The following is a 17,626-nucleotide window of genomic DNA, read 5'->3' on the forward strand; positions in this document are numbered from 1 at the left end:
GGTTATTATATATATATATATCTCCTGTATAATGTCCGGTTATTATATATATATATAGATCTCCTGTATAATGTCCGGTTATTATATATATATATCTCCTGTATAATGTCCGGTTATTATATATATATATCTCCTGTATAATGTCCGGTTATTATATATATATATCTCCTGTATAATGTCCGGTTATTATATATATATATCTCCTGTATAATGTCCGGTTATTATATATATATATATAGATCTCCTGTATAATGTCCGGTTATTATATATATATATCTCCTGTATAATGTCCGGTTATTATATATATAGATCTCCTGTATAATGTCCGGTTATTATATATATAGATCTCCTGTATAATGTCCGGTTATTATATATATATATATCTCCTGTATAATGTCTGGTTATTATATATATATATCTCCTGTATAATGTCCGGTTATTATATATATATATCTCCTGTATAATGTCCGGTTATTATATATATATATATCTCCTGTATAATGTCTGGTTATTATATATATATATATATATCTCCTGTATAATGTCCGGTTATTATATATATATATCTCCTGTATAATGTCTGGTTATTATATATATATATATCTCCTGTATAATGTCCGGTTATTATATATATATATCTCCTGTATAATGTCCGGTTATTATATATATATATATCTCCTGTATAATGTCCGGTTATTATATATATATATCTCCTGTATAATGTCCGGTTATTATATATATATATCTCCTGTATAATGTCCGGTTATTATATATATATATATATATATCTCCTGTATAATGTCCGGTTATTATATATATATATATATATATCTCCTGTATAATGTCCGGTTATTATATATATATATCTCCTGTATAATGTCCGGTTATTATATATATAGATCTCCTGTATAATGTCCGGTTATTATATATATATATCTCCTGTATAATGTCCGGTTATTATATATATATATATATCTCCTGTATAATGTCCGGTTATTATATATATAGATCTCCTGTATAATGTCCGGTTATTATATATATATATATCTCCTGTATAATGTCCGGTTATTATATATATAGATCTCCTGTATAATGGTCCGGTTATTATATATATATATCTCCTGTATAATGTCTGGTTATTATATATATATATATATCTCCTGTATAATGTCCGGTTATTATATATATATATCTCCTGTATAATGTCCGGTTATTATATATATATATATATCTCCTGTATAATGTCCGGTTATTATATATATATATCTCCTGTATAATGTCCGGTTATTATATATATATATCTCCTGTATAATGTCCGGTTATTATATATATAGATCTCCTGTATAATGTCCGGTTATTATATATATATGTATCTCCTGTATAATGTCCGGTTATTATATATATATATATATATATCTCCCCTGTATAATGTCCGGTTATTATATATATATATCTCCTGTATAATGTCCGGTTATTATATATATATATATATCTCCTGTATAATGTCTGGTTATTATATATATATATCTCCTGTATAATGTCCGGTTATTATATATATATCTCCTGTATAATGTCCGGTTATTATATATATATATATATATATCTCCTGTATAATGTCTGGTTATTATATATATATATCTCCTGTATAATGTCCGGTTATTATATATATATATATATATATCTCCTGTATAATGTCCGGTTATTATATATATATATATCTCCTGTATAATGTCCCGGTTATTATATATATATATCTCCTGTATAATGTCCGGTTATTATATATATATATAGATCTCCTGTATAATGTCCGGTTATTATATATATATATATCTCCTGTATAATGTCCGGTTATTATATATATATATATCTCCTGTATAATGTCTGGTTATTATATATATATATCTCCTGTATAATGTCTGGTTATTATATATATATATCTCCTGTATAATGTCCGGTTATTATATATATATATATATATATCTCCTGTATAATGTCCGGTTATTATATATATATATATCTCCTGTATAATGTCCGGTTATTATATATATATATATCTCCTGTATAATGTCCGGTTATTATATATATATAGATCTCCTGTATAATGTCCGGTTATTATATATATATATCTCCTGTATAATGTCCGGTTATTATATATATCTCCTGTATAATGTCCGGTTATTATATATATATATCTCCTGTATAATGTCCGGTTATTATATATATATATCTCCTGTATAATGTCCGGTTATTATATATATATCTCCTGTATAATGTCCGGTTATTATATATATATAGATCTCCTGTATAATGTCCGGTTATTATATATATATATCTCCTGTATAATGTCCGGTTATTATATATATATATATCTCCTGTATAATGTCCGGTTATTATATATATATATCTCCTGTATAATGTCCGGTTATTATATATATATATCTCCTGTATAATGTCCGGTTATTATATATATATATCTCCTGTATAATGTCCGGTTATTATATATATATATCTCTCCTGTATAATGTCCGGTTATTATATATATATATTATATATATATATATCTCCTGTATAATGTCCGGTTATTATATATATATATATCTCCTGTATAATGTCCGGTTATTATATATATATATATCTCCTGTATAATGTCCGGTTATTATATATATATATATCTCCTGTATAATGTCCGGTTATTATATATATATATATCTCCTGTATAATGTCCGGTTATTATATATATATCTCTCCTGTATAATGTCCGGTTATTATATATATATATCTCCTGTATAATGTCCGGTTATTATATATATATATATCTCCTGTATAATGTCCGGTTATTATATATATATATCTCCTGTATAATGTCCGGTTATTATATATATATCTCCTGTATAATGTCCGGTTATTATATATATATATATATATATCTCCTGTATAATGTCCGGTTATTATATATATATATCTCTCCTGTATAATGTCCGGTTATTATATATATATATCTCCTGTATAATGTCCGGTTATTATATATATATATATCTCCTGTATAATGTCCGGTTATTATATATATAGATCTCCTGTATACTGTCCGGTTATTATATATATATCTCTCCTGTATAATGTCCGGTTATTATATATATATATATCTCCTGTATAATGTCCGGTTATTATATATATATATATATATCTCCTGTATAATGTCCGGTTATTATATATATAGATCTCCTGTATAATGTCCGGTTATTATATATATATATATATCTCCTGTATAATGGCCGGTTATTATATATATATATATATCTCCTGTATAATGTCCGGTTATTATATATATATATCTCCTGTATAATGTCCGGTTATTATATATATATATATCTCCTGTATAATGTCCGGTTATTATATATATATATATCTCCTGTATAATGTCCGGTTATTATATATATATATATCTCCTGTATAATGTCCGGTTATTATATATATATATCTCCTGTATAATGTCCGATTATATATATATATCTCCTGTATAATGTCCGATTATATATATATATCTCCTGTATAATGTCCGGTTATTATATATATATATATCTCCTGTATAATGTCCGGTTATTATATATATAGATCTCCTGTATAATGTCCGGTTATTATATATATATATATCTCCTGTATAATGTCCGGTTATTATATATATATATATATATCTCCTGTATAATGTCCGGTTATTATATATATAGATCTCCTGTATAATGTCCGGTTATTATATATATATATCTCCTGTATAATGTCCGGTTATTATATATATATATCTCCTGTATAATGTCCGGTTATTATATATATATATATCTCCTGTATAATGTCCGGTTATTATATATATATAGATCTCCTGTATAATGTCCGGTTATTATATATATATATCTCCTGTATAATGTCCGGTTATTATATATATATATATCTCCTGTATAATGTCCGGTTATTATATATATATATATCTCCTGTATAATGTCCGGTTATTATATATATATATCTCCTGTATAATGTCCGGTTATTATATATATATATCTCCTGTATAATGTCCGGTTATTATATATATATATCTCCTGTATAATGTCCGGTTATTATATATATATATATCTCCTGTATAATGTCCGGTTATTATATATATATATCTCCTGTATAATGTCCGGTTATTATATATATATATATCTCCTGTATAATGTCCGGTTATTATATATATATCTCCTGTATAATGTCCGGTTATTATATATATATATCTCCTGTATAATGTCCCGGTTATTATATATATATATATATATATATATATCTCCTGTATAATGTCCGGTTATTATATATATATATCTCCTGTATAATGTCCGGTTATTATATATATATATCTCCTGTATAATGTCCGGTTATTATATATATATATCTCCTGTATAATGTCCGGTTATTATATATATATATATCTCCTGTATAATGTCCGGTTATTATATATATATATCTCCTGTATAATGTCCGGTTATTATATATATATATCTCCTGTATAATGTCCGGTTATTATATATATCTCCTGTATAATGTCCGGTTATTATATATATATATATATCTCCTGTATAATGTCCGGTTATTATATATATATATATCTCCTGTATAATGTCCGGTTATTATATATATAGATCTCCTGTATAATGTCCGGTTATTATATATATATATCTCCTGTATAATGTCCGGTTATTATATATATATATATATATATATATATCTCCTGTATAATGTCCGGTTATTATATATATATATCTCCTGTATAATGTCCGGTTATTATATATATATATCTCCTGTATAATGTCCGGTTATTATATATATATATCTCCTGTATAATGTCCGGTTATTATATATATATCTCCTGTATAATGTCCGGTTATTATATATATATATCTCCTGTATAATGTCCGGTTATTATATATATATATCTCCTGTATAATGTCCGGTTATTATATATATATATCTCCTGTATAATGTCCGGTTATTATATATATATATCTCTCCTGTATAATGTCCGGTTATTATATATATATCTCTCCTGTATAATGTCCGGTTATTATATATATATATATATCTCTCCTGTATAATGTCCGGTTATTATATATATATATATCTCCTGTATAATGTCCGGTTATTATATATATATATCTCCTGTATAATGTCCGGTTATTATATATATATATATCTCCTGTATAATGTCCGGTTATTATATATATATATATATATCTCCTGTATAATGTCCGGTTTATTATATATATATATATATCTCCTGTATAATGTCCGGTTATTATATATATATATATATATATCTCCTGTATAATGTCCGGTTATTATATATATATATCTCCTGTATAATGTCCGGTTATTATATATATATATATATCTCTCCTTTATAATGTCCGGTTATTATATATATATATATATATATATATATATATATCTCCTGTATAATGTCCGGTTATTATATATATATAATATATATATCTCCTGTATAATGTCCGGTTATTATATATATATATATCTCCTGTATAATGTCCGGTTATTATATATATATCTCCTGTATAATGTCCGGTTATTATATATATATATCTCCTGTATAATGTCCGGTTATTATATATATATATATCTCCTGTATAATGTCCGGTTATTATATATATATATATCTCCTGTATAATGTCCGGTTATTATATATATATAGATCTCCTGTATAATGTCCGGTTATTATATATATATATCTCCTGTATAATGTCCGGTTATTATATATATATGTATCTCCTGTATAATGTCCGGTTATTATATATATATCTCCTGTATAATGTCCGGTTATTATATATATATCTCTCCTGTATAATGTCCGGTTATTATATATATATATATCTCCTGTATAATGTCCGGTTATTATATATATAGATCTCCTGTATAATGTCCGGTTATTATATATATATATATCTCCTGTATAATGTCCGGTTATTATATATATATATCTCTCCTGTATAATGTCCGGTTATTATATATATATATATCTCCTGTATAATGTCCGGTTATTATATATATCTCCTGTATAATGTCCGGTTATTATATATATATATCTCCTGTATAATGTCCGGTTATTATATATATATATCTCCTGTATAATGTCCGGTTATTATATATATATATATATCTCCTGTATAATGTCCGGTTATTATATATATATATCTCCTGTATAATGTCCGGTTATTATATATATATATCTCCTGTATAATGTCCGGTTATTATATATATATATATATCTCCTGTATAATGTCCGGTTATTATATATATATATATCTCCTGTATAATGTCCGGTTATTATATATATATATCTCCTGTATAATGTCCGGTTATTATATATATATATATCTCCTGTATAATGTCCGGTTATTATATATATATATCTCCTGTATAATGTCCGGTTATTATATATATATATCTCCTGTATAATGTCCGGTTATTATATATATATATCTCCTGTATAATGTCCGGTTATTATATATATATATATATCTCCTGTATAATGTCCGGTTATTATATATATATATATATCTCCTGTATAATGTCCGGTTATTATATATATATATCTCCTGTATAATGTCCGGTTATTATATATATATATATATCTCCTGTATAATGTCCGGTTATTATATATATATATCTCCTGTATAATGTCTGGTTATTATATATATATATCTCCTGTATAATGTCCGGTTATTATATATATATATATATATATCTCCTGTATAATGTCTGGTTATTATATATATATATATATCTCCTGTATAATGTCTGGTTATTATATATATATATATCTCCTGTATAATGTCCGGTTATTATATATATATATATCTCCTGTATAATGTCCGGTTATTATATATATATATATCTCCTGTATAATGTCTGGTTATTATATATTATAGATCTCCTGTATAATGTCCGGTTATTATATATATATATATCTCCTGTATAATGTCCGGTTATTATATATATATATATATATATCTCCTGTATAATGTCCGGTTATTATATATATATATCTCCTGTATAATGTCCGGTTATTATATATATATAGATCTCCTGTATAATGTCCGGTTATTATATATATATATCTCCTGTATAATGTCCGGTTATTATATATATATATCTCCTGTATAATGTCCGATTATATATATATATATCTCCTGTATAATGTCCGGTTATTATATATATATAGATCTCCTGTATAATGTCCGGTTATTATATATATAGATCTCCTGTATAATGTCCGGTTATTATATATATATATCTCCTGTATAATGTCCGGTTATTATATATATATATATATATCTCCTGTATAATGTCCGGTTATTATATATATAGATCTCCTGTATAATGTCCGGTTATTATATATATATATATCTCCTGTATAATGTCCGGTTATTATATATATAGATCTCCTGTATAATGTCCGGTTATTATATATATATATCTCCTGTATAATGTCTGGTTATTATATATATATATATATATCTCCTGTATAATGTCCGGTTATTATATATATATATCTCCTGTATAATGTCCGGTTATTATATATATATATATCTCCTGTATAATGTCCGGTTATTATATATATATATCTCCTGTATAATGTCCGGTTATTATATATATATATCTCCTGTATAATGTCCGGTTATTATATATATAGATCTCCTGTATAATGTCCGGTTATTATATATATATGTATCTCCTGTATAATGTCCGGTTATTATATATATATATATATATATATCTCCCCTGTATAATGTCCGGTTATTATATATATATATCTCCTGTATAATGTCCGGTTATTATATATATATATATATCTCCTGTATAATGTCTGGTTATTATATATATATATCTCCTGTATAATGTCCGGTTATTATATATATATCTCCTGTATAATGTCCGGTTATTATATATATATATATATATATCTCCTGTATAATGTCTGGTTATTATATATATATATCTCCTGTATAATGTCCGGTTATTATATATATATATATATATATCTCCTGTATAATGTCCGGTTATTATATATATATATATCTCCTGTATAATGTCCCGGTTATTATATATATATATCTCCTGTATAATGTCCGGTTATTATATATATATATAGATCTCCTGTATAATGTCCGGTTATTATATATATATATATCTCCTGTATAATGTCCGGTTATTATATATATATATATCTCCTGTATAATGTCTGGTTATTATATATATATATCTCCTGTATAATGTCTGGTTATTATATATATATATCTCCTGTATAATGTCCGGTTATTATATATATATATATATATATATCTCCTGTATAATGTCCGGTTATTATATATATATATATCTCCTGTATAATGTCCGGTTATTATATATATATATATCTCCTGTATAATGTCCGGTTATTATATATATATAGATCTCCTGTATAATGTCCGGTTATTATATATATATATCTCCTGTATAATGTCCGGTTATTATATATATCTCCTGTATAATGTCCGGTTATTATATATATATATCTCCTGTATAATGTCCGGTTATTATATATATATATCTCCTGTATAATGTCCGGTTATTATATATATATCTCCTGTATAATGTCCGGTTATTATATATATATAGATCTCCTGTATAATGTCCGGTTATTATATATATATATCTCCTGTATAATGTCCGGTTATTATATATATATATATATATATCTCCTGTATAATGTCCGGTTATTATATATATATATCTCCTGTATAATGTCCGGTTATTATATATATATATCTCCTGTATAATGTCCGGTTATTATATATATATATCTCCTGTATAATGTCCGGTTATTATATATATATATCTCTCCTGTATAATGTCCGGTTATTATATATATATATATATATATATATATCTCCTGTATAATGTCCGGTTATTATATATATATATATCTCCTGTATAATGTCCGGTTATTATATATATATATATCTCCTGTATAATGTCCGGTTATTATATATATATATATCTCCTGTATAATGTCCGGTTATTATATATATATATATCTCCTGTATAATGTCCGGTTATTATATATATATCTCTCCTGTATAATGTCCGGTTATTATATATATATATCTCCTGTATAATGTCCGGTTATTATATATATATATATCTCCTGTATAATGTCCGGTTATTATATATATATATCTCCTGTATAATGTCCGGTTATTATATATATATCTCCTGTATAATGTCCGGTTATTATATATATATATATATATCTCCTGTATAATGTCCGGTTATTATATATATATATCTCTCCTGTATAATGTCCGGTTATTATATATATATATCTCCTGTATAATGTCCGGTTATTATATATATATATATCTCCTGTATAATGTCCGGTTATTATATATATAGATCTCCTGTATACTGTCCGGTTATTATATATATATCTCTCCTGTATAATGTCCGGTTATTATATATATATATATCTCCTGTATAATGTCCGGTTATTATATATATATATATATATCTCCTGTATAATGTCCGGTTATTATATATATAGATCTCCTGTATAATGTCCGGTTATTATATATATATATATATCTCCTGTATAATGGCCGGTTATTATATATATATATATATCTCCTGTATAATGTCCGGTTATTATATATATATATCTCCTGTATAATGTCCGGTTATTATATATATATATATCTCCTGTATAATGTCCGGTTATTATATATATATATATCTCCTGTATAATGTCCGGTTATTATATATATATATATCTCCTGTATAATGTCCGGTTATTATATATATATATCTCCTGTATAATGTCCGATTATATATATATATCTCCTGTATAATGTCCGATTATATATATATATCTCCTGTATAATGTCCGGTTATTATATATATATATATCTCCTGTATAATGTCCGGTTATTATATATATAGATCTCCTGTATAATGTCCGGTTATTATATATATATATATCTCCTGTATAATGTCCGGTTATTATATATATATATATATCTCCTGTATAATGTCCGGTTATTATATATATAGATCTCCTGTATAATGTCCGGTTATTATATATATATATCTCCTGTATAATGTCCGGTTATTATATATATATATCTCCTGTATAATGTCCGGTTATTATATATATATATATCTCCTGTATAATGTCCGGTTATTATATATATATAGATCTCCTGTATAATGTCCGGTTATTATATATATATATCTCCTGTATAATGTCCGGTTATTATATATATATATATCTCCTGTATAATGTCCGGTTATTATATATATATATATCTCCTGTATAATGTCCGGTTATTATATATATATATCTCCTGTATAATGTCCGGTTATTATATATATATATCTCCTGTATAATGTCCGGTTATTATATATATATATCTCCTGTATAATGTCCGGTTATTATATATATATATATCTCCTGTATAATGTCCGGTTATTATATATATATATCTCCTGTATAATGTCCGGTTATTATATATATATATATCTCCTGTATAATGTCCGGTTATTATATATATATCTCCTGTATAATGTCCGGTTATTATATATATATATCTCCTGTATAATGTCCCGGTTATTATATATATATATATATATATATATATCTCCTGTATAATGTCCGGTTATTATATATATATATCTCCTGTATAATGTCCGGTTATTATATATATATATCTCCTGTATAATGTCCGGTTATTATATATATATATCTCCTGTATAATGTCCGGTTATTATATATATATATATCTCCTGTATAATGTCCGGTTATTATATATATATATCTCCTGTATAATGTCCGGTTATTATATATATATATCTCCTGTATAATGTCCGGTTATTATATATATCTCCTGTATAATGTCCGGTTATTATATATATATATATATCTCCTGTATAATGTCCGGTTATTATATATATATATATCTCCTGTATAATGTCCGGTTATTATATATATAGATCTCCTGTATAATGTCCGGTTATTATATATATATATCTCCTGTATAATGTCCGGTTATTATATATATATATATATATATATATATATCTCCTGTATAATGTCCGGTTATTATATATATATATCTCCTGTATAATGTCCGGTTATTATATATATATATCTCCTGTATAATGTCCGGTTATTATATATATATATCTCCTGTATAATGTCCGGTTATTATATATATATCTCCTGTATAATGTCCGGTTATTATATATATATATCTCCTGTATAATGTCCGGTTATTATATATATATATCTCCTGTATAATGTCCGGTTATTATATATATATATCTCCTGTATAATGTCCGGTTATTATATATATATATCTCTCCTGTATAATGTCCGGTTATTATATATATATCTCTCCTGTATAATGTCCGGTTATTATATATATATATATATCTCTCCTGTATAATGTCCGGTTATTATATATATATATATCTCCTGTATAATGTCCGGTTATTATATATATATATCTCCTGTATAATGTCCGGTTATTATATATATATATATCTCCTGTATAATGTCCGGTTATTATATATATATATATATATCTCCTGTATAATGTCCGGTTATTATATATATATATATATATCTCCTGTATAATGTCCGGTTATTATATATATATATATATATATCTCCTGTATAATGTCCGGTTATTATATATATATATCTCCTGTATAATGTCCGGTTATTATATATATATATATATCTCTCCTTTATAATGTCCGGTTATTATATATATATATATATATATATATATATATCTCCTGTATAATGTCCGGTTATTATATATATATATATATATATATATCTCCTGTATAATGTCCGGTTATTATATATATATATATCTCCTGTATAATGTCCGGTTATTATATATATATCTCCTGTATAATGTCCGGTTATTATATATATATATCTCCTGTATAATGTCCGGTTATTATATATATATATATCTCCTGTATAATGTCCGGTTATTATATATATATATATCTCCTGTATAATGTCCGGTTATTATATATATATAGATCTCCTGTATAATGTCCGGTTATTATATATATATATCTCCTGTATAATGTCCGGTTATTATATATATATGTATCTCCTGTATAATGTCCGGTTATTATATATATATCTCCTGTATAATGTCCGGTTATTATATATATATCTCTCCTGTATAATGTCCGGTTATTATATATATATATATCTCCTGTATAATGTCCGGTTATTATATATATAGATCTCCTGTATAATGTCCGGTTATTATATATATATATATCTCCTGTATAATGTCCGGTTATTATATATATATATCTCTCCTGTATAATGTCCGGTTATTATATATATATATATATCTCCTGTATAATGTCCGGTTATTATATATATCTCCTGTATAATGTCCGGTTATTATATATATATATCTCCTGTATAATGTCCGGTTATTATATATATATATCTCCTGTATAATGTCCGGTTATTATATATATATATATATCTCCTGTATAATGTCCGGTTATTATATATATATATCTCCTGTATAATGTCCGGTTATTATATATATATATCTCCTGTATAATGTCCGGTTATTATATATATATATATATCTCCTGTATAATGTCCGGTTATTATATATATATATATCTCCTGTATAATGTCCGGTTATTATATATATATATCTCCTGTATAATGTCCGGTTATTATATATATATATATCTCCTGTATAATGTCCGGTTATTATATATATATATCTCCTGTATAATGTCCGGTTATTATATATATATATCTCCTGTATAATGTCCGGTTATTATATATATATATCTCCTGTATAATGTCCGGTTATTATATATATATATATATCTCCTGTATAATGTCCGGTTATTATATATATATATATATCTCCTGTATAATGTCCGGTTATTATATATATATATCTCCTGTATAATGTCCGGTTATTATATATATATATATATCTCCTGTATAATGTCCGGTTATTATATATATATATCTCCTGTATAATGTCTGGTTATTATATATATATATATCTCCTGTATAATGTCCGGTTATTATATATATATATATATATATATCTCCTGTATAATGTCTGGTTATTATATATATATATATATCTCCTGTATAATGTCTGGTTATTATATATATATATATCTCCTGTATAATGTCCGGTTATTATATATATATATATCTCCTGTATAATGTCCGGTTATTATATATATATATATCTCCTGTATAATGTCTGGTTATTATATATATAGATCTCCTGTATAATGTCCGGTTATTATATATATATATATCTCCTGTATAATGTCCGGTTATTATATATATATATATATATCTCCTGTATAATGTCCGGTTATTATATATATATATCTCCTGTATAATGTCCGGTTATTATATATATATATAGATCTCCTGTATAATGTCCGGTTATTATATATATATATCTCCTGTATAATGTCCGGTTATTATATATATATATCTCCTGTATAATGTCCGATTATATATATATATATCTCCTGTATAATGTCTGGTTATTATATATATATATCTCCTGTATAATGTCCGGTTATTATATATATATATATCTCCTGTATAATGTCCGGTTATTATATATATATATATCTCCTGTATAATGTCTGGTTATTATATATATAGATCTCCTGTATAATGTCCGGTTATTATATATATATATATCTCCTGTATAATGTCCGGTTATTATATATATATATATATCTCCTGTATAATGTCCGGTTATTATATATATATATATATCTCCTGTATAATGTCCGGTTATTATATATATATATATCTCCTGTATAATGTCCGGTTATTATATATATATAGATCTCCTGTATAATGTCCGGTTATTATATATATATATCTCCTGTATAATGTCCGGTTATTATATATATATATCTCCTGTATAATGTCCGGTTATTATATATATATATATCTCCTGTATAATGTCTGGTTATTATATATATATATCTCCTGTATAATGTCCGGTTATTATATATATATAGATCTCCTGTATAATGTCCGGTTATTATATATATATATCTCCTGTATAATGTCCGGTTATTATATATATATATATATCTCCTGTATAATGTCCGGTTATTATATATATATATCTCCTGTATAATGTCCGGTTATTATATATATATATATCTCCTGTATAATGTCCGGTTATTATATATATATATATATATCTCCTGTATAATGTCCGGTTATTATATATATATCTCCTGTATAATGTCCGGTTATTATATATATATAGATCTCCTGTATAATGTCCGGTTATTATATATATATATCTCCTGTATAATGTCCGGTTATTATATATATATATCTCCTGTATAATGTCCGGTTATTATATATATATAGATCTCCTGTATAATGTCCGGTTATTATATATATATATCTCCTGTATAATGTCCGGTTATTATATATATATATAGATCTCCTGTATAATGTCCGGTTATTATGTATATATATCTCCTGTATAATGTCCGGTTATTATATATATATCTCCAGTATAATGTCCGGTTATTATAGTCGGGGATCCTCTTTCTAGGAGGGTCTCATGATTTCACGTTTCCCTCTTTCTTGGTGGATTCTTCATCTTTTGGTGATTGTTTATCTTCTAGAAACGGATGTCGGTTACGGAGGGTGGCATTAAATATCCGGAGACCACAGAGGGCGGTCGCCCCAAGCTGGGGGGCCTGATGGACCCTCGTCAGGGCGTGGTTGAGCGCACTGGGCGCTGCCAGACGTGTGCAGGTATGTGACTGGGTGACGGGCGGTGGGTCTGCGGGCGGCCGCTGTTCATGCATCTTACACTCATTGGTGTCTCCTCGCAGGAAACATGACGGAGTGCCCCGGACACTTCGGACACATTGAGCTGGCCAAGCCCGTCTTCCATGTGGGATTTCTGGTGAAGACGATGAAGGTTTTACGCTGCGTCTGTTTCTTCTGCTCCAAGTTACTTGTGGACTCGGTGAGTTCCTGGGTGACCGCCGCGGGGAGATTCTCTTCATGATCTTCAGTCCTCTTATCATTCTTATTAGTATTACCAGTAGCTTTAGTAGCAGTATTAGTAGTAGCATTAGTAGTAGCAGTAGTATTATTATTAGCAGCAGTATGATTAGTAGCAGTAGTATTACTAGTAGTAGCAGAAGCAGTATTATTATTAGTAGTAGCAGTATTATTATTAGTAGTAGTAGTAGCAGTAGTATTAGTAGTATTAGTAGCAGTATTAGTAGTAGTAGTAATAGTGGAGGTAGTAGTAGCAGTAGTATTAGTAGCAGTAGTATTATTATTAGTAGTAGCAGTAGTAGTATTAGTAGTAGCAGTAGTATTAGTAGCAGTAGTATTATTATTAGTAGTAGCAGTAGTAGTAGTAGTAGTATTAGTAGCAGTAGTATTATTATTAGTAGTAGTAGCAGTAGTATTATTATTAGTAGTATTATTATTATTAGTAGCAGCAGTATGATTAGTAGCAGTAGTATTACTAGTAGTAGCAGAAGCAGTATTATTATTAGTAGTAGTAGTATTATTATTAGTAGTAGTAGTAGTAGCAGTAGTAGTAGTAGCAGTAGTAGTAGCAGTAGTATTAGTAGCAGTAGTATTATTATTAGTAGTATTATTATTATTAGTAGCAGCATTATTATTAGTAGTAGTATTATTATTATTAGTAGCAGTAGTAGTAGTAGTAGTAGTAGTAGTAGTATTATTAGTAGTATTATTATTATTAGTAGCAGTAGTAGTAGTAGTAGCAGCAGTATTAGTAGTAGTAGCAGTATTAGTAGTAGTAGTATTAGTAGTAGTATTATTATTAGCAGCAGTATTATTAGTAGCAGTATTATTATTAGTAGTAGCAGCAGTAGTAGCATTAGTAGCAGTAGTATTATTAGTAGTATTAGTAGCAGTATTATAAGTAGCAGTATTATTAGCAGCAGTATTATTAGTAGTAGTATTATTAGTAGCAGTAGTAGTATTATTAGTAGTAGCAGTAGTATTAGTAGCAGTAGTATTATTATTAGTAGTAGTAGTAGCAGTAGTAGCAGCAGTATTAGTAGTAGCAGTAGTAGTAGCAGTAGTATTAGTAGCAGTAGTATTATTATTAGTAGTAGTAGCAGTAGTATTATTATTAGTAGTATTATTATTATTAGTAGCAGCATTATTATTAGTAGTAGTATTATTATTATTAGTAGCAGTAGTAGTAGTAGTAGTAGCAGCAGTATTAGTAGTAGTAGCAGTATTAGTAGTAGTAGTATTAGTAGTAGTATTATTAGTAGCAGTATTATTATTAGTAGTAGCAGCAGTAGTAGCATTAGTAGCAGTAGTATTATTAGTAGTATTAGTAGCAGTATTATAAGTAGCAGTATTATTAGCAGCAGTATTATTAGTAGTAGTATTATTAGTAGCAGTATTAGTATTATTATTAGTAGTATTATTATTATTAGTAGCAGCATTATTATTAGTAGTAGTATTATTATTATTAGTAGCAGTAGTAGTAGTAGTAGTATTATTAGTAGTATTATTATTATTAGTAGTAGTAGTAGCAGCAGTATTAGTAGCAGTAGTAGTATTAGTAGTAGTATTATTATTAGCAGCAGTATTATTAGTAGCAGTATTATTATTAGTAGTAGCAGCAGTAGTAGCATTAGTAGCAGTAGTATTATTAGTAGTATTAGTAGCAGTATTATAAGTAGCAGTATTATTAGCAGCAGTATTATTAGTAGCAGTATTAGTATTATTATTAGTAGCAGTAGTAGTATTATTATTAGTAGCAGTAGTATTATTATTAGTAGTAGTAGCAGTAGTATTATTATTTGTAGTATTAGTAGCAGTAGTAGTATTATTATTAGTATTACTATCAGTATTATTATTCGTAGTATTAGTAGTAGCAGCAGCAGTAGTAGTTTTATTAGTAGCAGCAGTATTATTAGTAGTAGTAGCAGCAGTAGTATTATTATTATTAGTAGTAGCAGTATTAGTAGTAGTAGCAGTATTATTATTAGTAGCAGTATTATTAGTAGTAGTAGTAGGAGTATTATTAGTATTAGCAGCAGTAGTATTGGTAGATGTAGTAGTAGTAGTAGCAGTATTAGTATTATTAGTAGCAGTATTATTAGTAGTATTAGCAGTAGTAGGAGTATTAATAGCAGTATTAGTGTTATTAGTAGCAGCAGTAGTAGTATTAGTAGCAGTATTAGCATTAGTAGTATTAGTAGCAGTATTAGTATTATTAGTAGCAGTATTAGTGTTATTAGTAGTAGCAGTAGTAGTAGTATTATCAGTATTAGTAGCAGTAGTATTATTAGTAGTAGTATTAGTAGCAGTAGTAGTATTATTATTAGTAGTAGTAGTAGTATTATTATTAGTAGTAGTAGCAGTATTATTTGTAGTATTAGTAGCAGTAGTAGTATTATTATTAGTAGCAGTAGTAGTATTATTATTAGTAGTAGCAGCAGTAGCAGTAGCAGTAGCAGTAGTAGTAGT

The 17,626-nt window shown here is 26.2% G+C and overlaps 1 protein-coding gene across 1 annotated transcript in view; it reads left to right on the forward strand.

Annotated features, from left to right (window-relative positions):
• POLR2A (RNA polymerase II subunit A) overlaps positions 1-17,626 on the forward strand; it is a 54,477-nt gene that overhangs the window by 11,575 nt on the left and 25,276 nt on the right. The window contains exons 2-3 of the mRNA XM_075847380.1: positions 14,770-14,902; positions 14,983-15,119. Coding sequence (XP_075703495.1) covers positions 14,770-14,902; positions 14,983-15,119 — 270 coding nt within the window. The remainder of the gene's footprint in view (positions 1-14,769; positions 14,903-14,982; positions 15,120-17,626) is intronic.

This window comes from Rhinoderma darwinii, assembly GCF_050947455.1.
Source record: "Rhinoderma darwinii isolate aRhiDar2 chromosome 3 unlocalized genomic scaffold, aRhiDar2.hap1 SUPER_3_unloc_3, whole genome shotgun sequence".
Taxonomy (NCBI): Eukaryota; Metazoa; Chordata; class Amphibia; order Anura; family Rhinodermatidae; genus Rhinoderma; species Rhinoderma darwinii.